The sequence below is a fragment of the Narcine bancroftii genome, chromosome 4 (genome assembly GCF_036971445.1).
Source record: "Narcine bancroftii isolate sNarBan1 chromosome 4, sNarBan1.hap1, whole genome shotgun sequence".
NCBI classification, from domain to species: domain Eukaryota; kingdom Metazoa; phylum Chordata; class Chondrichthyes; order Torpediniformes; family Narcinidae; genus Narcine; species Narcine bancroftii.
The window spans coordinates 282,120,921-282,142,421 of record NC_091472.1 but is presented as its reverse complement, the minus strand read 5'-3'; the positions used below and the strand labels follow the sequence as shown (position 1 = coordinate 282,142,421).

The following is a 21,501-nucleotide window of genomic DNA, read 5'->3' as shown; positions in this document are numbered from 1 at the left end:
TTGATTTTTAAACATGTTTCAGTTTGTTTTTGCCATTTTTTTTCTAAATTGTAGTTCTGTTCCCTTGGTAAGGAACCACTTCAACAGAGGTCAAAACTGAAAATGTACGAAAAGAATGTTTTGGAAAACGAAATAAATTGTAAATAATTTATGAATATTGAAATACTTACTCTTCAAAGAACAAGTGATGCTGAATGTCTATGTATTGACATTGCTTTTAGTCTGTATGTATAGTCAGTTTGTATCTGTGGATCAATCTATATTTGTTTGTATGCATGCAGACCATGCATTCTCTACATAGGTGAGACCTGTGGACCAGCTTACAGAACACTACAGCATAGTAGAAGCTGATTCTGGCCATTTAAACCTGTGCTGCCCAATTACACCCAAATTAACCAACAAACCCATATGTTTTGGAGAGTGTGAGGAAACTAAAGCACCTGGGAAAAAAAAAACCCTTGCAGATACTGGGAGAACATACAAATTCCTTAAAAACAACACTAGATTCAAACAGGGTTGCTGGTGTTGTAATGGCCATCATGAGCTCCTGGTTCCATACCATTTTAACTCTCCTTCTCATTTCCACACTAAATTGTCTGTCCTGTTCTCCACTCCCAGTGGAAGCACAACAAAAACTAGAGGAAAAACACTTCAGTCAACCTGGGTAGTCTTGCAGCCCAATGGTTTGAACACAGAATTTTCTAATTCAGCCCTTCTTCCATAATCCTTTGGCTTCCCTTCTTCTCCGTTTTTTTTTGTTCCTCTTCCCAGCCATACCCATCCATTCTCAAACCCCTTCTCTTTCACTTCATCTCCTTCCCTTCACTATCTACCCACTGGATCCTTCTGCTCTATCTTTCCACCACACCCCTTTGGTTCAATTTGATCTCTCTTTTTGCCATCACTCTTGCCTTCACTGCATATCCGATTTCAGTACTGGAAACCTATATCGCGCATTCACCCATTTGTTTTTCTTTCCTCTCTCTCCCTTTGACATCTACCACTCTTCTGCCCCCTCCATCATATTTCATCTCTGCCTCGTTCACCAATCCCTTGTGGAGCTCCTGCCTTATCCCTCCCACCTGGTCTTCTTTACATTATATCTGTACTAACTTCTCTCTGATGAAAAATTTCAGCTCAAAACTTGACCATTTTCTTTTCCCTCCCACTTAGATTCCAGAATCTACAGTCTCACACAAGGACATTTTACACTCCTCAGAATGGGGTTGAAACATGACATCTGAGATCTTAGTAGACGGACCAAATAAAAATATTTACCTTTTTTTTCTGTTTCCATTTTAGATTTGCAGCATTTCCAGTATTTTGCTTTTGGAGTCATATATTGTAAATTTCAGTTTTCTACAGTTTCAGTTAAAATTGCAAATTGATAGGTTGCAGCAGGCAGAGACTCGTTGGGATTGATGAGTGATATAGCCACGTAATTACAACAACTTGCAAACATCTTTAGAACAGTGTTTGCAAAATGTTTGCTTAGAATTTGCACTGGTAAAACATTAGTCATTGGACCCAAATGGACCAAGCGATATGTGCCATTTTAGCCAATATGTTGCATCTGAGCTGCTTTTCATTATAATTATCAGTTCTTTCTTCACAAGGATGCATAAAGCTTTCTTATAAAACTCCAATAGTACAGCACACTCAGGATTTTGACTACAAATTTTCCAGACTATTGGATATCATTCCTATTAACATTCTTTCTAGGCTTTTAGATTTTTTAGATGCAGGGCTGGGCAACCTTTTAGCTTAGACATACAGCATGGGGGGGGGGGGTGGTGTAGGTTAATTGGATGGCACAGATTCGTGGGCTGAAATGGCCTGTTGCCGTGCTGTATGTCTAAATTAAAAATTAACAAGTTGCCCATAGAATATTAAATATTGTGTAACCAAGTAAGTTTAAATGGAGCCTGGAACTGGGGCCCCATTGTAAACATGACCTGGTGAAATCCTGAATTATCGGGATTTCCAAATTTGTTAAATGTAGATTATCAGAATTTCACTGTATTTACTTCAGCTACTTCATAGAACAGTACAGTGCAGGAAAAGCCCCTATGGCTCTCGTGTTGAAGTTTATTATCAGTGTTTCTCTGGACCACAGTGCACATGCATATACAGACATTGCACAGCACATAATAATCACAAATGTAAATAAAGATATAATTTAAAATAAATAAATAAATATAAATATTTAAAGATGATTTACTCAGTTACTGGATCCACATCAATCTTGCAGCCTGTGGAAAAAAGCTATATCCAGTCTGTCAGTCTTGATTTTGATGCTCCTGTACCTCCTCCTTGATGGTAGTTAGTCAAAGATACCATGTGCATTATGTTCATGTTAAAATAAAACTCTCATGCTTGTCTATGAAACATAACTATCTATTCCCTGATATTCATGTATCTATTTAGAACCCTCTTAAACACTACTATGGTATCTGTTGCTACCACTGCTCTGGCAGCCCATTCCAGGAATCTAATACTTTCAATGTCAAAAAACATACCCTGCATATCTCCATTAAATTCTTCTCCCACCCTCCATCCTCTAGTATGTGACATTTTCACCACTGGAAAATGTTCTGACTCTCTCCCTTATCAATGTCCCTCATAATTTTATAAATTTCTGTCATTTGTTCCCTGACACTCCAGAGAAAGCAACCAAAGTTTGTCCAACCACTCCCCATTGTGTATACCCTCTAATCCAGGCAAATTCCCGATAATTCTTCTATGCTCTTCCCAATGCCTCCATATTCTTCCTATAATAGGACAACTTGAATTGCACACTATTCTCCAAGTGCAACCTAAATAACGTTTTGAATAGCTGCAACATGACTTCCTTACTTTTATATTCTATGCCTCACCAAATGAGCGCAAGAATACCATAATCCTTGTTTAATGCCCTATCTATTTGTACGGCTTCTGTATAGGTTCCCTGTACATTTAAATATACAGCATGGAAACAGGCCCTCTCAGCCTTGGGGGCTCATGCCTGTGCCTGCCCAAATACCCAATTAACCAACAACTCCTGTATGTTTTGAGAGGAAACTGGAGTGCCCGGAGGAAACCCACGTGGACATGGGGAGAACAAACAGACAGGTCACTGGCACTGTGTAATAGTTTTGTGCTAACTGTGCTGCCCTTTGATTCCCAAAGTGCAATACCTCACACTTGTCCAGTTTAAACTTTATCTGTCCACAACTTCTTTAGTTTTGACTGCAAATTTACTAACTCATCTACCTATTTCTTAATTCAAATGATGATTTGTCTTATGTAATGGGAAAACACATTTAAAGAAATATTAAATTAATATTTTTAACCATCTCATTACAATATCCTAAAACAACAGGATTCCCACAAAGATCCCTGAAGAATGCTGCTTGTCATAGACCTCCAACCAAAATAGTGTGGCGGCTCACCACAAGGCAAGCGAACCGGCCCCGCTTGTAAGCCACGCAGCGGGGCAGCCGGCCAAAATGGCACCGTCGGGGGTTTCCCTTTCCTCCAGCTCGGGGCTCAGAAACCCGCGCTTGGGGAATCACGTGATGCCTGGTTGACGTCAGTGCCCTCCAGCGCGGTTCTCAGCCAGGTCCGGGTTGGGAGAATAAGTGCAGCCCAGCAGCCTGCAATAAACTAGTTAGCTCACTGAGCTCAACCCATCTGGTTGCGTGTGTTATTGTAGGAGCAGTGTAGCCGCCGCTACAATTGGTGACCCCGACTGGTTCAAATGTCTTTGAACCCATCATGTGCAAGCCTGGGATCAGCGCTATAGCCGTGAAACTGCCTGAATTCTGGGTTCAGGAGCCAGAAACCTGGTTCGTCCACGCGGAGGCCCAGTTTCACCTCCGCCAGATTTCGTCCGACACGACCAAATTCTACCATGTGGTCGCTGCCCTGGTCCAGAGCTCCACCAGACGCGTGCTGCACCTTGTTCAGCACCCACCCACCGAGGACAAGTACAAGACCATCAAGCAAGTGCTTACCGGGTCCCTCGAACTATCCAGACCCCAGTGTGCCGCTCAAGTGCTGCACCTCGACGCCCTGGCGGACAGGTCCCCGATGGAACTGATGGACGAGATGAGCACACCAACTGCCCACTTTTAGAGCGCATCTTCCTCAAACATGTGCCCGGGGACATCCAGCCGCTGCTGGTTCAGGAGAGCTTCACTGACCCGAGGAAGGTCGCCCAGAAGGCCCAAGAGCGATGGCTCGCACGATTCTCGGAATACTTAGTGGTCATGAGGCACGACCACGCCAAGTCTGCCCCTAGCATTGCAGTAGAGCACCTGGCCCCTGCAGGGGTCCCCAAGAGTATATCCAAGGCCATAGCATCCTCTTCAGGCCTCTGCTTCTACCACCAGCGCTGGGGAGCCAAGGCTCGGAAGTGTCATTAGCCCTGCTCGATCCAGGGAAATGACCAGGCTGGCCACTGTTAATGGCTGCAGCGGCTGGCCAAGGACACAGCTTACTCTAACTGCGAGACTCAGTCAGCAGCTGGCAGTTCCTTGTTGATACTGGAGCCCAGATCAGCGTCATGACCGTCGAATCCAGGAACCGGCCTCATAGACCTCCCCTCCGTGTGGCCAACGCAACGGCAATCTGGACATATGGAGAGAAGACAGTCCACTTCCAGATCGGCCAACAGAATTTCACGTGGAGGTTCACCGTTTCGTCCCTCCCGACTGCCATTCTGGGTGCAGACTTCCTCCTCGCACATGGGCTTCTGGTGGACATTCGAGGTAGGTGCCTGGTGGGCACCCATACCTTCCAGGCCGTTCGCCTAAACACCTCCAGCTCGGAGAAACCGCAAATGGCCACAATCAGCATGCCCAGAGACGAGTTCCAGCAGATCCTGGACAAGTTCCCGACACTCCTCAAGCCACTCGTCGCGCCGTGGGGTTTTCCACCACATGCTTGCCGGTTCACGCCGGCTCCCGCCTGACAAGCTCAAGGTAGCGAAGGAGGAGTTTTCGCATCTGTCAGAGCTGGGGATTTTTCGTCAGTCCGACAGCCCTTGGGCCTTGCCGCTCCACCTGGTTCCGAAAGCCTCCGGCGGCTGGCGTCCCTGCAGAGACTATCGATGGCTCAACTAGGCAACCGTTCCTGACCATTACCCCATCCCTCACATCCAGGACTTTACGGCTAACCTGCACGGCGCGAGGGTCTTCTCCAAGGTTGATCTGGTGCGTGGATATTAGTGCACCCTGAGAACATACCCAAGACAGCCATCATCACCCCCTTTGGCCTGTTTGAATTCCTGCGCATGTCGTTCGGCTCAAGAACACTGCTCAGACCTTCCAGTGCCTCATGGACTCGGTGGGCAGGGACTTGGATTTCGTCTTTATTTATTTGAATGACATCCTTGTCGCCAGCAAGGACCAGGGTCAACACAAGGCCCACCTACGTGCTCTTTTCTCCCAGCTGGCCGACTTTGGCCTTACCATTAACCCGGCCAAGTGCCAGTTTGGGAAAGAGCCCATGCAGTTCCTGGGCCATAACATCACGGCTGAAGGAGCATCACATGCCGCTGCGAAGGTTGCCGCCATCAGGGAGTTCCCACACCCAAATAGCCTCAAGGGGGTGCTGGAGTTCGTGGGTATGGTCAACTTTTACAACCGCTTCATCCTGGGAACTGCGCGCATCATGCAGCCGCTGTTCGCCCTCATCGCAGCCAAACACAAGACGCTTGCTTGGAACCCAGAAGCCTGCACCACCTTCAAGGCCACCAAGGACGCCCTCGCGAAGGCCGCCATGCTCGCCCACCAACCTGCATATGGCACTGATGCCTCTGCCACAGCTGTCGGTCATCAGTGCCGTCCTGGAACAGCAGGTGAATTGGCATCGGAAGCTGCTGGCATTCTTCAACCGCCTGCTCCGCCCGCCGGAACACATGTATAGTGCCTTCGACCGCGAGTTACTGGGCATGTACCTGCGGAGCGGCATTTTCGCTATTTTTTGGAGCGGAGGACTTTTACCATCTTCACTGACCACAAACCCCTCACCAAGGTGCTCGCGATGGCAAAGGCTCCCTGGTTGGCCCGCCAGCAACATCACCTCTCATTCGTGTTGGAGTTTACCACCGACATTTGGCACAAAGCGGGTAAGGACAATGTGGTTGCCGATGCATTCTTGCGACCGGCCATCTGCGCATTGACGCCTGGCCTCGAATTCGACCAGCTCGCCCGTGATCATGAAGCTGATGAGGAGACGAGGGCCTTCAAGACCGCCATCATAGACCCGCGGTTCCAAGACCTCCCGACTCTCGACTCTGAGCGGCGAAGGCACCATCCTGTGCAATATCTCCTTGGGCACCCCGCGTCCAGTGGTTCCACAGCAGTGGCACCGGCAGATCTTCCATCACATCCATGACCTTTCACATCCGTCCATCAGGTCCACGGTGCGGATGGTGGCAGAACGGTTCGTATGGCATCGGCTGCAGAAGCTGTGCCAGAACATGCACCCATTGCCAGACGTCCAAGGTGCACAGACACACCAGGGCGCCTGTACAGGAGTTCGAGCACATCCGGGAACAGTTCAGCCACAATCACTGGACATCGTTGGGTCCTTACCCATTACCAGGGCGACCGTTACCTGTTTACAATGGTGGACCGCACCCCTTGCTGGCCCAAGGTGATCCCGATGCCAGACGCCTCCACCGACTCCTGCTCCCAAGCCCTGTTGCATGGCTGGGTCGCCCGATTCGGCATTCCGGCTCACCTCACCAGCGATCGGGGCACCCAGTTCACATCTATGTTCTGGGCACAGCTCGCCAATAGGTTGGTGATCCAGCTACACTGCACCACGGCCTACCACCCGCAGGCCAATGGACTGGTTGAATGTCTGCACTGCCACCTTAAGTTGGCACTCATGACTCGCCTCACCAGTCCCGACTGGACAGACGAACTGCTTTGGGTGCTCATAGGCATCTGCTCCACTCCCAAGGAAGATCTGCAGGCATCTTCAACTGAGCTGGTCTATGATGCACCACTGGCACTACCTGGTGAGTTCATCAACGCACCTCACAATCCCCAGCTGTCGCCGTTTGAACTCCTTCGAACCCCCACCACCACCCAGGCATGGCACCCGCCCAACTCACGATCCTGGCAAGCTGCTTTCTGCGGAGTTCCTTTTCGTTCGGCAGGGTCCGACTGCGGCACCACTGCAGCGACTGTACGAGGGGCCATACAGGGTTATACAGCATTCCGTCTTGATGTTCACGCTGGACTTGGGCGACAGACATGAGCTATTTACCATGGATAGGCTGAAGCCAGCGCACCTCGATCCCACCGAGCCCGTGGTCATTGCCCAGCCCGAGAAGCGAGGCCGCCCAGCAGAGAGGACATTGGCGCCAGTTCTGGGGTGGGGGTGGCTGTGTGGCGGCTCACCACAAGACAAGCGAACCAGCCCTGCTTGTAAGCCACGCGGTGGGGAAGCCGACCCAAATGGCGCCGTCGGGTGTTTCCCTTCCTTCCAGCTCGAGGCTCAGAAACACGCGATGGGGGACCATGTGACGCCTGGTTGACGTCAGCGCCCTCCAGCGCGGTTCTCAGCCAGGTCCGGGCTGGGAGTATAAGTACAGCCCAACAGCCTGCAATAAACTAGTCTGCTCACTGAGCTCAACCTGTCTGGTTGCGTGTGTTATTGCAGGAGCAATGTAGCCACCGCAACAATAGCATATTTCCACCATTGCCCACTTTCTCTTAAGGTGAACCATTTCTGAATCCAAACTCAATTCAACATGCGTGCCATGCATCAGAACCTTTTGGATCAGCCTACCATAATGATCTACGTCAAATGCCTTACTAAAGTCCTCAAAGGCCACATTCACTGCCCTAGCCTACTTCACCACTTCTGTCATGTCCTCAAAAACCTCAATCAAATTTAGAAGACATAACCTGCCCCAAAATCCATGCTGACTTTCCCAAAATGACCATGCCTTTCCAAAGATGCATAAATCTCTTCCCTAAATATCCTCTTCAATAGTTCCCAACTACTTATGTGAGGTTCAATGGTCTATCATTTCCTGGATTATTTTTCTTTTCCTTCTTAACAAATTTATAATATTGGCTACTATCCAGTCCTCCAAGACCTGGCCTGTTGTTCGTGAGGATACAAAGGTCAATGTCAAGGCCCCAGAAATCTTCTCACTTTCTCTTTCAATAACCAGGGCTATAACCCATTAGGCCCTGGGTGCATCATCTGTCTTAATGCTCTTAAAGGATACAGTGCCATCTTCTTCTTGGTTTCAAACCACTACAGCACATGAGCATTCTCCATACAATGCTCCCTATCGCTCTCCTCCATGTCTTTCTCCTTGTGAATTCTCATACAAAAGGACTCATTTAGTTTCTTGTCCACTTCCTCTGACTCTTGAGCATAAATTTTCACATTTGTTTTTGAGTTCATTTCCTAGTCATCCTCTTGTTTTTAATCTGTATATAAAATACCTACGAACTCTCTAATCGTCAAATCAAAGATATTTTATGGCCCTTGTTAGTCTTCCTAATACCCTGGTTGAACTTTCTGACACGCCTTGTATGTCTCAGGGACTCTGTCCTCTGTTTAGCTGATTAAACTTTAAAAATGCTTCCTTCATGTTATTGTGTTATCCATTCCAACTGTGTTCTGCACTAAGTCCTTAAATTTGTTTTGCCCCAGAGGTACCCATTTTGTTTAATTGCAAAAACAGCAAGGAATAGCTACAGTTTTCTCTTCCATCATCATTTTGAACAGCTCCTTCATCAAGTCTCAATCAGTTTTCTGTTTTTCATTATCAGACAACTTTTTATTTGCAATTTCTTGCCACCATTTAATGTGAATATGATGGATGGGTAACATCTAGTCTGATGTAAAGTTACAGCAAATAGAGCATGTTTTGCAAAATTTCTGAAAAGCAATTCTGTGTAATTTGCATCTGAAATGGGATGCGTGTGAATCAATAGCATATTTTTAACTATTATTTAAGCCATGGGTCACTTTTCTAAACTTCTGTTGATGTGTTCAGAAACATAAGTGTGATTGTAAATTTTCTCCTTGTTTTAATCTGCCCTCAGAATACATAAGCACATTGGAAAAATGGTTATGATTATCAAATATGTTTAATTAACAGGTTAGTTTTATACAACTATAGCTTAGAATCATAATACTGACTATAAGCAGAGTTTTGCATGATCTTTTTAAAATAATTCATAAAATTTCTATTGACACATCATGTGTATGCATGAATGCTTTGAAATATCCTTTACTGAAGTGACCATTGAAAGTTTCTTTAAATACTCAGAATTCTACTTATTATGCTGTTTTGAGAGGGTTACAAAGGTTTAGAGAGCAGATAATATCGTTAATGTGGCGTGCAGAAAATGACACATCTGCCTTTAAGAAAGTTTTAACCTTTTTTTTTCTTTTCAGTATATATTTAAAAAATATGAGAAACCCTTTTTTAGTACATTTGCCAAAACATCCATGTTTATTCTCTACTTCATTGGATTTCTTGTTTGGAAGCCCTGGCGGGAACAATGTACCAATGGAAGGCATGTTGCTTTGGTAAGTAGCCATCCTCAGTATTGGGAAATATTAGCAAAACTAATGTACTTTTTTTAAATTTCATGTTGATGTACATATCTTAGTCTTTTGGTATTTTATAATTACAGTAAATAAAAACATGATGCTAGAGAAACTCATCTGGTAAAACAATGGACTTCATATAGCAAAGATAAAGATACATGACCAACATCTCAGGCTTGTGCCTTTCATCAATGTATTAAAAAAAATGTAGGCATGCGCTTGAACAGAATGTTCTGTTACATTTGTTTGACCAGCTGAATTTCTCCAGTATTTTTACTTCAACCATGATGTCTGTAGACTTTAGTGTTTTACTTTAGTCACAGTCAGAATTATTCCAATACAGAAATATTAGTTTAATTGCTACTCGATTTCAGCAGATCTATTAAAATCAAATTTATCATATAGTTTTATCATAATGGTATGCCATTTCTGATGCCACCTTTGTAATTTATTCAATATTTAAGTTTGCAGATGCTGAGAATTATCTGGCAACTTGTACAACAGACACTAGTGTGAGTGATTCTTTGGTGAGTATACAGTGTTGCAAGCCACTTTGTCAAAGTAATCCCTGCATTGTGGAGGAGTTGTTGTGGAAACCAACCACATCATAACTTTCCATGATGCAAAACTCTACTTCCCATTAAACTCTGTTACAAGTGGATTCTAAAAGAGGTCCATCTCTCAATACTGATAATACCACACCTACTGGTTCTAAAGTGGAGGTCACTTAAGAAATTCCTTTTTTAGTTTCCAAAGAAAATCATTGTGGCCAACAATTGCATTTGGACTCGCAAGCAACTGCAAATGCTGAATTCTTTGTGGTTTTTAAAAGAAAACTGGAAGGCTGGAAGATGATTGTAAGAGGTAGAGGCAAATAATGAGAGAGGAAAAGTGACAGATGGAGCCAGGTGGGATAGGGGAGGGTGGAGGTAGATGGCAACATGTTGTGTCTCCACATTAGCTTCCATCCTTCAGTTTCAGCTTTATTCCCCAAGCCAAAAGGCTTCTGAACTCCAGGGACATGACTAGCATATGTAAGTGATATGTTATTTATAAAAATGTTCCTTGAGTTAATTTATCCATGTAAATAACCAACTCCACAGTCCAGAGAAACTCTATCTCATTTTCACTGTACACTGCAAGGTTTATGGTATGAACGGCAAATAAATTCGACTTTACTTGACTTGAATAGTGATAGTCTTTTAATTGCTTATTAAATATAAGTTAAATTACAAAATGGACCAAATTTGTTTGCACTTTTGAGTTTGTTTATTGATTTTTCCCACATAAATTCTGCAAGAACAAAGATTATTCTGTATCTCAAATTTTTAGGTAGTGATTTATAAATTCATAAGAGCAAATTTCACTAAGCCAAGCTGGGAATGTGGAAATCAGCAACATGTATATAAAGCAGGTATCAAAACTAATTCAAATGGTAGCTTGGTGATATTTCTTAATTTCTTTTTAAGATCACATTTGTTTTAATTCATTAAATCTGCAATCTTGATTCTAACTAACTAAATCCATAATTAATCCTAATTTATTTAATCTATTTTAAACAATGAATTATTTTAGTGCAACATGACCACACAAGATAACATGATAGTTTAAGAATATTTTTTACATCTGAACTTTGGAAAATTTGTATCATTGGTACCTGAACCTTCCCTTTATAAAACCAGTGCATTTGAATCTGAATTGGCATTTCGATCTAAACCTTGATTTCTTAATCTTGAAAACATTTTATGTAAATATCAGGTCCAAGAATGCTGACATGGTGAAAGTTTTAACCCCAAACACTATAAAATATAGATTTCTTAGAAAATTGTTATGGTTTCCATGCAAGTCTAAAGGCAGCAGAATTGATCCCCATTCCAGCTGCTCTGCTCATTCTTCACTCCAAACCCTGTCCACAGCCCTCTCACCCTGAAGTCCCTTCAGCCTCTTAGTGACCAAATCTTTGTCAGTCCCCATCCCTGTGCTCTTAGCAGCAATATCAAACCAACAGTTCTTGATGATATTCTCACTCCATAGAGCGATATGATTCTTTGATATTCACTGAAGCTCCACATTGCTGCAAAAATGACTCCAATTAAAACTACTGTTGTGTAATTCTTCTTCATTCAGTATCAAAAATTGATAGAATGATGGAGCTTTTATATAAATTCATTATACTGCCTTTAATATTGTCAGTGAGCTGTATAGCAGAAGTTTACATGAAACAAGTAATTATCGATGAAAGAGCTAGGGTCTGCAAATGGTCCTTTTGAAGGAAGAATTATTAACCCTTTTTCCACTGGCATCCCAGTTAATTGGCCGTGCAGTGTCCCAGGATAGGAAGCTGTTTGTGGTGTTTCCACTGGGCCACCTTTAACCGGGACACTGACTGTTTTTTCCACTGAACACAACTCATCCCCGGGGATCGGAGAGTCTAGCTTCAAAAATTCAGCTGCCCCCAGTGCTGGTGACAGACTTTTTACACCCTAGGCCAGGGTGAACGCTGGGGGGTGGTTTCAGTTTCGTAGGAGATTATGGGTAAGGAAGACAGCCATAAACTCTGGTCTCAGCAGCACTGCATCCCTGCTGCTGCATCGGGAGTTAGATGGTGGGGGTAAGGGGCACCGAATGGCACTGCACTGCCAGGGAGTGCCTGAGGGGATGACAGACATTGGGGGGGTGGGGGAGACAGATAGCAAATATTCCAAACAACAGCAGATGTCTGGTCCCGACTATCTCAGGTAAAAGGTTAGGCAACTCATCCTTTTTCACTGATTTAATCGGCATACTTGCGTCAGTTGATGCCGGCTTTGAGTAGGGGTCGAGGCCGTTAATCCCTGATGTGATTTGGTGTCATTTAATGGTGGCATGCCGATTGAAGTGCTTTTCTACTGGATCCTTGACCAGTAAATTGGTTGTCAATTTCTGGGACAAGGTGTCAGTGGAAAATGGGCTATTGTTTATTACTTGCCTCCTGGAAACCACTTCAAAAGCCATAAAAGGAAACCTTGTGGAAAATTTCACAACTCCAAATGAAAGAAAAATGGAAAATGATTGAATATGAAAATGTGGTTTATAAATAAAATTGTAATCTCAATGATAATCATTGTACAATATTTAAAAATGAATATATATATTTTATTCTTCAATCACCATAAAAACATTTTTTAAGTTTCTAATATAGAATGTTTTTCTGAAATTATAGTTTTACTTACTATTGAATTATTACCTTATAAAGATTTGGTTTACCACCATTTTTTTTTTGTCTCCTTTGTAGAGTGAACCCCTGTACATACCAGTGAAATTTCATGATTCATCCAATGATAAAGCTAATACTGACAACAATTCAGGTAGGTTTTAGTTTGAGAAATTTGATCTGATAAATATGTCAAAACTCATTCAGTCATTTCTTGCTCATTTCAACCTTCAAAATATTCTTTTACTACCATGATTTCTGTACCACATGATATGTCATCGAACTGCCCTTTTCCTTCTTTGTTTTAATGAATGGAGTTTTTTGCTTAGTTTGCAGAAAACATACAATATAATATAAAAGTGACAAATCTCTCTTGATGAAGCAAATAGTTTTAATAAATAATGCTCAGCAGAGTTTCCCAACAATAGAGAAAATGATTTAATCAAACCTTCAATTAGTTTATAAATTTGTACAGACCTTCACTCTGATATACAGGAATCTATCTTCTAAAAAAGAAATTAAGAAGCTTTTTATCTTTTACTCACTTTTTTTCAGATTCAGGAGATTTGGTGAGAATAACTTTTTTCAATGTTGTTTACAAATCCAATTCATAAATTCTCAGAAATCGATAGCATTTGAAATCAAAGAGATGAATTGACAGAAATAATTATATCCTACCTTGTCAAAATTAGGTGGTGGTATAGAGCCACAAAATAATGTTGAATACATTTCACTTCCCTAGGTCATCAAAATCAGATTGTAATGGGTTTCAAACTCATTTTACTTTGTGTAGTATAACAGGAATTCTGAAAAAGATGCATTTAGACAGAAGCATAAGCTGGCAGGGAATGGAACCAACATCTAACTGCATCTCTATTGTTTGCAGTAAATGAATTGTCTAATATAGTGGTGTAGTCATTAATATTTATGCAGCAAAAACAACCTGGATTTGATCGTAACTTCAGTTGCTTTCTGTGTGACTGCATATGTTTTCTCTGGAGCACTGGTTCCCTTTTAGATCCTGAAGAGTTGCTTGTAAGCTACTGTAAATGATCTTCATTGTAGGGATATGGCAATAGAATAGGTGGGAGGGGATGTTGATGAGCGTGTGTGAGAGAGAATAGTTTACAGAGAAGCAAGTAAAGAAATGAGACTGACAGGAATGCACTGAGAAATTACCTGGGCTTTGTGGATCAGATGGACCATCTTCTGTGTCATGTGAGATTTGAAGTTTCCGAAGTGGGACTTCTGCCTTGTTCCAACTTGTTGTTTAGAAAAACTTACACTTGCCATCATGGGCTCCAAGTAAAACCATGCACAATAGCTGGGGATTGTGAGGTGCGTTGACGAACTCACCAGGTAGTCCCCGGTGTGCTCAATACTATCTATGGCCACTAGCCAGCAAGGCAATGAAACACACTTCTCCAGCCTCAGGCACACCTGCACCTACAGTTACTGCTGTCGATGTTAGATTGGCCTCCCAGTGAGTGAACAGGTGGAAAGCAACTGACTGAGATGGAATCCCTGGTGGCGTGCACCAAGTCTGTGCAGACCAGCTGGCAAGAATATTCAGAGACATCTTCAACCTCACCCTGCTGCAGTCTTTTTCTAGATGGCCACTATAATGACCACCAGCCAGTTGCTCTGATATCCAATATCATCAAGTGAGGTTGCTCATGGCTCAAATTAACATCAGCCTATCATCACCCTTGATTCCTTCCAGTACACCTGCAGCAAGTCCATGGCAGATGCCATCACCCTGGTCCTGCCCTCAGGGTCTAAACCAAAAAAAATCCCATAGTAGACTATTATTCTTTGATTTTAGCTTATACTCAGTGTTGTCACCCAAACATCATACCTTGGCCTCATCCTTGTATGCAATTTGGTCAATGACTTGCTGTCCAGTAGGCTGTAGTTAATGAGAATTTGTGATAGTGTTATTCAGCCACGGGAATGTAGGATGGATATTGGATATTAAATAAAATGTTCTTTCAATCTCGTCTTGTTTTCTTCCACTTTGCCTTCAGAGTTATTTGTCCTTGTTCTTAAATGCTTAATATTATGTAGTGTTATTTCCTTAAATTACTTCATTACAATACAAATATGAACTGAAATGGAGAATGTTCGATAAGAGTAGAGTTTTATTCGTGTCACCAATTAAAATAAATGAAAATCCAAAAAAACTGCAGATGCTGGAGGTCTGATATAACATTTTAAAACATTGGAAACACTCCCATTTTAGTTCTGAAGAAGGGTCCAAGGCTTGAAATGTTAACTATTTCTTTTTCTAGAGATCCTTCATGACCTACTGAGTAGTTCCAGCAGTTTTTCTTTTCATTATTAAAGAAAATAATTATCTATGCTTCAAAGAAACACTCAAAATTTCAAACAATTTTGTTTTATTTACAGCCCTAAAAAAGACGCGTGTTAGATTCAGTAATATTATGGAGGTACGGCAACTTCCTGCACATCATGCATTGGAAGCAAAACTTTCTCGGATGTCTTATCCAGCAGCAAGGGATCACGAAGCAGCACTGAAATCTGTTGGAAAACTAACAATATCAGAAGTAGCAAAAATCAGCTTTTTCTTCTGCTTTGTGGTTAGTGTCTCTTACTGAGATATTAATTCATATAACTCTTACATGGAAATAATTAATGCTGTACTCAAGTTTGAAATATAAATCTGTGTTTAAAAATGCAGTGTGAAGTTTCTATGTATATATACAATGTGTCTTTGGCAAAACTACATGAAGATACTTTCTTCACCATAAAGCTTTCGGTTTAATTGCATATGGGAAAGTGTATTGGAATGAAGTTCCTCTCATAGCATTACTTAATATGTGTTTATAAATATTATCAGTGTTGTTTGGAGAAAAATTAAAAGTAAATACTATTAGAATTGTATATTTTTAAAAAGATTTTGTTAAAATAATTAAAATTATACAAATTAAAATTGTTGATCAATAGTATTTATCTATATTTACAAAAATAATAAGAAATTATGAGCAACTGTGTACATTTTTACTTTAACTGTACCATTAATTTTATAGTGGTTTCTGGCAAACTTTTCCTACCAGGAGGCACTGTCTGATACTCAAGTGGCCATTGTTAATATTTTGTCCTCCACTTCTGGTAAGTTATGTGCTCATAGAACAATAGAACGCTACAGCACAGAAAACAGGCCATTTGGCCCTTCTAGTCTACCACTGACCCACTTCAATTCCATATCCCTCCAGACATCTCCCATCCATGTATCTATCCAATCTATTCTTAAACCTTAAGATCAAAGTCGCATTCACCACGTCAGATGGCAACTCGTTCCATACTCTGAGTGAAGAAGTTCCTCCTCATGTTCCTCCTAAACCTTTCCCCTTTCACACTAAAGTCATGTCCTCTCGTACTTATCTCCCCCAAACAAAGTGGAAAAAGCCCACTCACATCCCCTCTGTCTATACCTCTCATAATCTTGTAAACCTTTATCACATCTCCCCTCATTCTTCTTCATTCCAAGGAATAAACTCCTAACCTGTTTAATCTTTCCCTGTATCTCAACTCCTGAACACCTGGCAACATTTTAGTAAATCTTTCTGCACTCTTTCAATCTTATTGATATCCTTCCTGTAGTTAGGCAACCAGAACTGCACACAGTATTCCAAATTTCACCTCACTGATACGAACTAACAACCCTCTCAATTTTGTTAGGGACTAGAGAGACTTTGTTAGCACTAACAAAGGAACAGCAATGGCAAAACTTCACCAAGTTATGATAAATTCAAAATAACAGTTTTTATTAAACCAATAATAATATTAAATTTTTTACTTAATGCTTGCTGAAATGCTTACTTAAACTCACTCTATGCACAAATATGTGTGATGGTTAAAGTCCCAAACTCTGAAAAGTCTATTTTAAAACTTTATCATCATTTTGGTCTTGCTTGTTCTTAAATTTTCAGTTCAGAAAGAATTATGAAGTGCTTTTAAACATCGGTATCATTAGGCCCCTTTAACTCACAATTCTTTTGATGATTTGTCTTTCAGAGAAATTTTCATCACACAAGTTTTATCTTCTCTTTTTTAAGACTTTGGAATCTGTGTTCCAAACGATTAAACTGCCCTCTTTATCTTAAAGAGACCACTAGAAGTGGGGGTTTACTTATTTCATAGCCACTTATTCTGTGTTCCCCTTTTTCAGTAGTAACATAGGTAGCTTTTTCCTCCTCCACAGGAAATATTGCTACTTTCAGATACTGTCTGAACAGGACAGCAAGTTCCCTTAAACTGATCTCTTTGTCTTTAATAATATATTTCTTGCAAATGTCATGTCACATGGTATGTGACATCATTTCTGTCTTTGAATTTCATAATGTCTCTTGACACTTAGGTGCTAAAAGCATCTCTGTCTACTTACAGAATCAAAGTAATTAACTTTGATGTTTTTGTCCTGTTTCTGGGCTGTCTGGAATTTATTAACAAAATGGCTTCTTGTATACTCAAGTAAATAATCCATTGTTCCACTTATCTCAAGAACCATCATTAAAATCTTTAATTTCTTCTCCTTGCAATGCAACAGCACTCTTCAGCTTTCAATCTGGCTTCTGCAGTCAATGGTGTTTAAAATGCAAATGTCACAATTTCAAATCCAGTTTACAACCTCTCCATGGATACCTAGTGTCTTAACCTTCTGAACTAACCTCCCATGTGGGACCTTGTCAATGGTTTTACTAAAGTCCATATAGACAATATACACAGCCTTTCCTTCATCTACTTTCTTAGTAACTTCCTTGAAAAACTCTACAAGATTCATTAAACACAGCTATCATGCACAAAACCATGTTGACTGTCCTTAATCAGCCCATGGGTGTTCAAATATATCCTATCTCTCAGAACTCCTTCCAGTAATTTACCTACTACTGATGTCAGGCTCATCGGCCTCTAATTTTACTTTTGTTTTACTTTTGGAGCCTTTTTAAAACAATGGGGCAATGTGAGCTATTCTCCAATCCTCCGGCACTTCACCTGTGGTTAAGGACATTTTGAATACATCTGCCAGGACCCCTGCAATTTCTACACTAGTCTCCCTCAAGGTCCCAGGGAATATCATATCCAGCCCAGGGGATTTGTCTACCTTTATTTGCTGTTAGGCAGCAAACACCTCCTCCTCCTTAATCTCCATATGTTCCATCATACTTCTGTTTGTTTCCTTTCCTTCCTTATGCATTATGCCAGTTTCCTGAGTAAATACTGATGCAAAAATATCCATTTAAAAATCTCCCCCATTTAGTGAGGCTCCACGCATAGTTGACATGCTGACCAGTTTTGTCCCTTATTTTCCTTTTACTCTTAATATGTAGAAATCCTTCAGATTTACCTTCACATTATCTGGCAAAGTAACCTCATGTCTCCTTTTCGGCTTCCTGATTTCCTTCTTTAGTATTTTATTACATTTTCTATACTCTACAAATATCTCATTGCTCCTTATTGCCTATACCTGTTATATACCTCTCTCTTCTTAACCAGATCACCAATATCCCTATGTCTGCTAACTTTGCCTTTAATCTTAACAGGAACATGCAAACTCTGCACTTTCAAAATTTCTCCTTTGAAGGCCTTCCACTTACTGGACACATCCTTTCCTGAAAACAACGTATTCCAATCCACTCTTCCTAAATCCTTTCTCATTTCTACAAAATTGGCCATTTTCCAATGGTCTTAACTTTGTCCTTTTGCTCTATACTGAAAAATAATTCTGAAAAAGAGACTGATATGCTCAGTTAAACTTATATTAAAAATCTTAGCGTATAAGAAAAAAAATTCTATATTATCAAAACACAGTTTGACTTGATTTGAATATTTTATTGTCACATTGTCAGATACAATGAAAACTATTTTGCATGCACTCCAGGCAAGTCAACTTATATTGAGAGTATTGTGATAATAAAATAACACTGCAGGGTGTTGTTTCAGACTAAGTCACATTTTGCCATGACTGGCCATGGCAGATACCATGGATGTCCCTACTTTCAGCCTTGGAACACCTCGACAACAGGGTTACCTACTTCAGATCTCATTCATTGCCTATTGCTCTGCCTTCAACAAATAGTACCCAACAAACTCTTCAATTAAATCCACAACTTCCATACTTCAGATATCATTAAGGTTGGGTGATGACGCCTTCACTACAATCAACCTCAACACTGGGGCACTGCAAGGCTGAGTAAGTACTCAGCCCCCTTCTATTCCCTGTGGACCCATGACTGCCTCAACTCAATCTAAAATTCACAGATGCCAGCACCATTGTGAACAGGAAATTTAGGAACAACTAGTCAGACTGAAGAAGGGCTTGGTGCCAGGACAATAACCTCTCCCTCAATGTCAATAAGATCAAGGAGCTGGTTATAAATTTCCAGAAAAGGTGTGGAGCGCACTCACCTATCTACACCAATGGTGGTGGGGTGGTGATGGGAGTGCGATAGTAGGCAACTTTACCCTCTTAGGAGTAAACATTTCCAGTAATTTGTCCTTCCCACCTACATCAATGTCATGGCCAAAAAAAAAGCCCAGTTCTTCAGAATCTTGAGGAAATTTGGCATGTCACCTGCCTCCCTTAACAACATCTACAGATGTACTGTTGAAAGCATCCCATCAAGGTGCATCATTGCAAAGTATGGGAACTGCTCTACCCAAGACCACAATAAATTACATTGGGTTTTATCATGAGTTAGGCCATCACACATAACCCCCTCCTCTCCATCAATTCCATCTATACCTCCTGCTACCTCAGAAAACCATCCAACATATTGAAGGTGTGGTGAATGTCTGCCAAGCTGCCTGTCTCCCCTCTTGCGAGCCTTGCTGTACTAACATTGGCTGTGCATTATCTCTACTGTTAAGGATACTCCCCTTGGATATAACTGTATATGCACCAATTGTCTTTCATTATTGGACCATGAGTTTCTGCTAATAAAAGCCATGATTATTGTTTGACCACATCTACTTCATCAACTGGCACTTCAGAAGGATGCGTGCCACCCTAGCCCTACTCTCTTCATCCCCTCATTATGCGAAGAAGATTCACAAGCATAAGATCATGCACTGCCATTATCAGACTCCTGATGAGCCTTACAGAATTAAAACCATGTTGCCTTTGCTGTGTACTAACTGATCTCTCTCTGTAACTCTGTACTTCAGTACTGTATCTAGAGATGTCAAGCTGGACTGTTCACAAAACAAATCCACTGCATCTTGTTACTAAACTTAAATTTGAAGTCAAAGAGTACAGAGAAAAGACTTAAAGTATATCTAAGGAATGAAAAAAGCTTAATCATATCCTCAGGCTTCATTTATCGCTGATTTGTACCTCAACTATACCTGTTTTAATGTGGTATCTCTTGATACCCAATGTCCAAAATTTCTTGGGGGAGAAAGTTACAGATTTTCAAAACTTTGTGTGGACAGAGTGATTTCAGATTTCATTCCTAAATGGACTGTGTCAAAACTTTGGATTGTACATGCATCTTTTACTGGATTATCCCACTTTAGAATCTCTAGCTGATTTCTGACATATGCTTGCTATTTTAAGTGCTTTATTTAGATCACCTTCAACTTTCTAAACTTCTGATAAAAAGTAATAATTTATGTAACCTATTATAATTTAAGATGTTATGATTTAATATTATTCTGATTCCCTCCAAGAACAAAATAACTGACCTCAGTTATGTTTCCCAACCTCTGAAGACTGGTCTACAACAATTTTCTGCAGCAGGTTACTTTAACAATGCATTTCCTTTATCTCTGTGATCAGTAACCAACCAAAGACTATCCCGGGTTCTCTCAGTATCCTTATAGAAAGCATCTTCAGCATTCTCCAATCCATCATTACCTCCAGAAAATTATACTAAAAGAACTGCTCAGTTGCAATGTTTCTGATAAATCCCAGTGACATATCTATTGTAATCTGTTTACTTTTTAACCACTCAGTTAAATACTGTAATGACATTAACAATGTTTCAAACCAAAGGCAAAAATAATGAATATATTTACGTCTTATAGTACTGGCATCAGATTCTTGCAATTTATAAATAATTTTCTTCGCTGTTATAGATTTTCTTGCACCATTGCAAATTTATCCTTTACCCTACTATAAAATCAGATAACAGTTGGATTTATTTAACACATCATTTTCCTTATCTTCCATGATAGTCTTGCTTTTACTTAGCTTTCGTCACCCTACATTCCCATTGTAAGCTCTAAATAGGTTTATTTAAATAATAAAACTGATGTCTCATTGCGTTTTCTTATATTTGAACATTTATTTTTGGTAAATTTATTACTGAATTTCCATTGATACTTGTTTTTTCGTATGTTCACTTTTTTCAATTGATACATGCCAGATTTTTTTCATTAAATACAATTACTGATATATTTAGTGTCGAATGTTTAGAATCATTGGAAACTATGTGTATGTAGTTCTTCAATTGGCTCCTTGAATAATTCCATTATAGATTAAAATTATAAAAACTCAAAAATGCTGGAAGAACTCAGCCACAATGCGGTGATCATAGAAGATAAAGGTATAAAACCAATGTTTCAGACCTGAGCCCTTCATCAGGCTTCAGTAATTCAATTAAGCACCCCAAGAAAAAACTCTGAACATTTTCTGTTTAATTTTCATCCATCCTTCCACCAATGTGAAATATTGCTTTGATCTTGTATACAAAACACATTGTCTTCCT

General features: G+C 40.9%; 1 protein-coding gene across 5 annotated transcripts in view; it reads left to right on the top strand.

The window, feature by feature from the left end:
* LOC138762033 (solute carrier family 35 member F5-like) overlaps positions 1–21,501 on the top strand; it is a 126,959-nt gene that overhangs the window by 43,830 nt on the left and 61,628 nt on the right. For 4 of the 5 annotated variants that reach the window (XM_069935215.1, XM_069935214.1, XM_069935217.1 and 1 more), the window contains exons 3-7: positions 9,421–9,555; positions 10,041–10,103; positions 12,851–12,923; positions 15,179–15,369; positions 15,820–15,901. In XM_069935215.1, coding sequence (XP_069791316.1) covers positions 9,421–9,555; positions 10,041–10,103; positions 12,851–12,923; positions 15,179–15,369; positions 15,820–15,901 — 544 coding nt within the window. The remainder of the gene's footprint in view (positions 1–9,420; positions 9,556–10,040; positions 10,104–12,850; positions 12,924–15,178; positions 15,370–15,819; positions 15,902–21,501) is intronic. The other variant, XM_069935218.1, reaches the window with a different exon arrangement.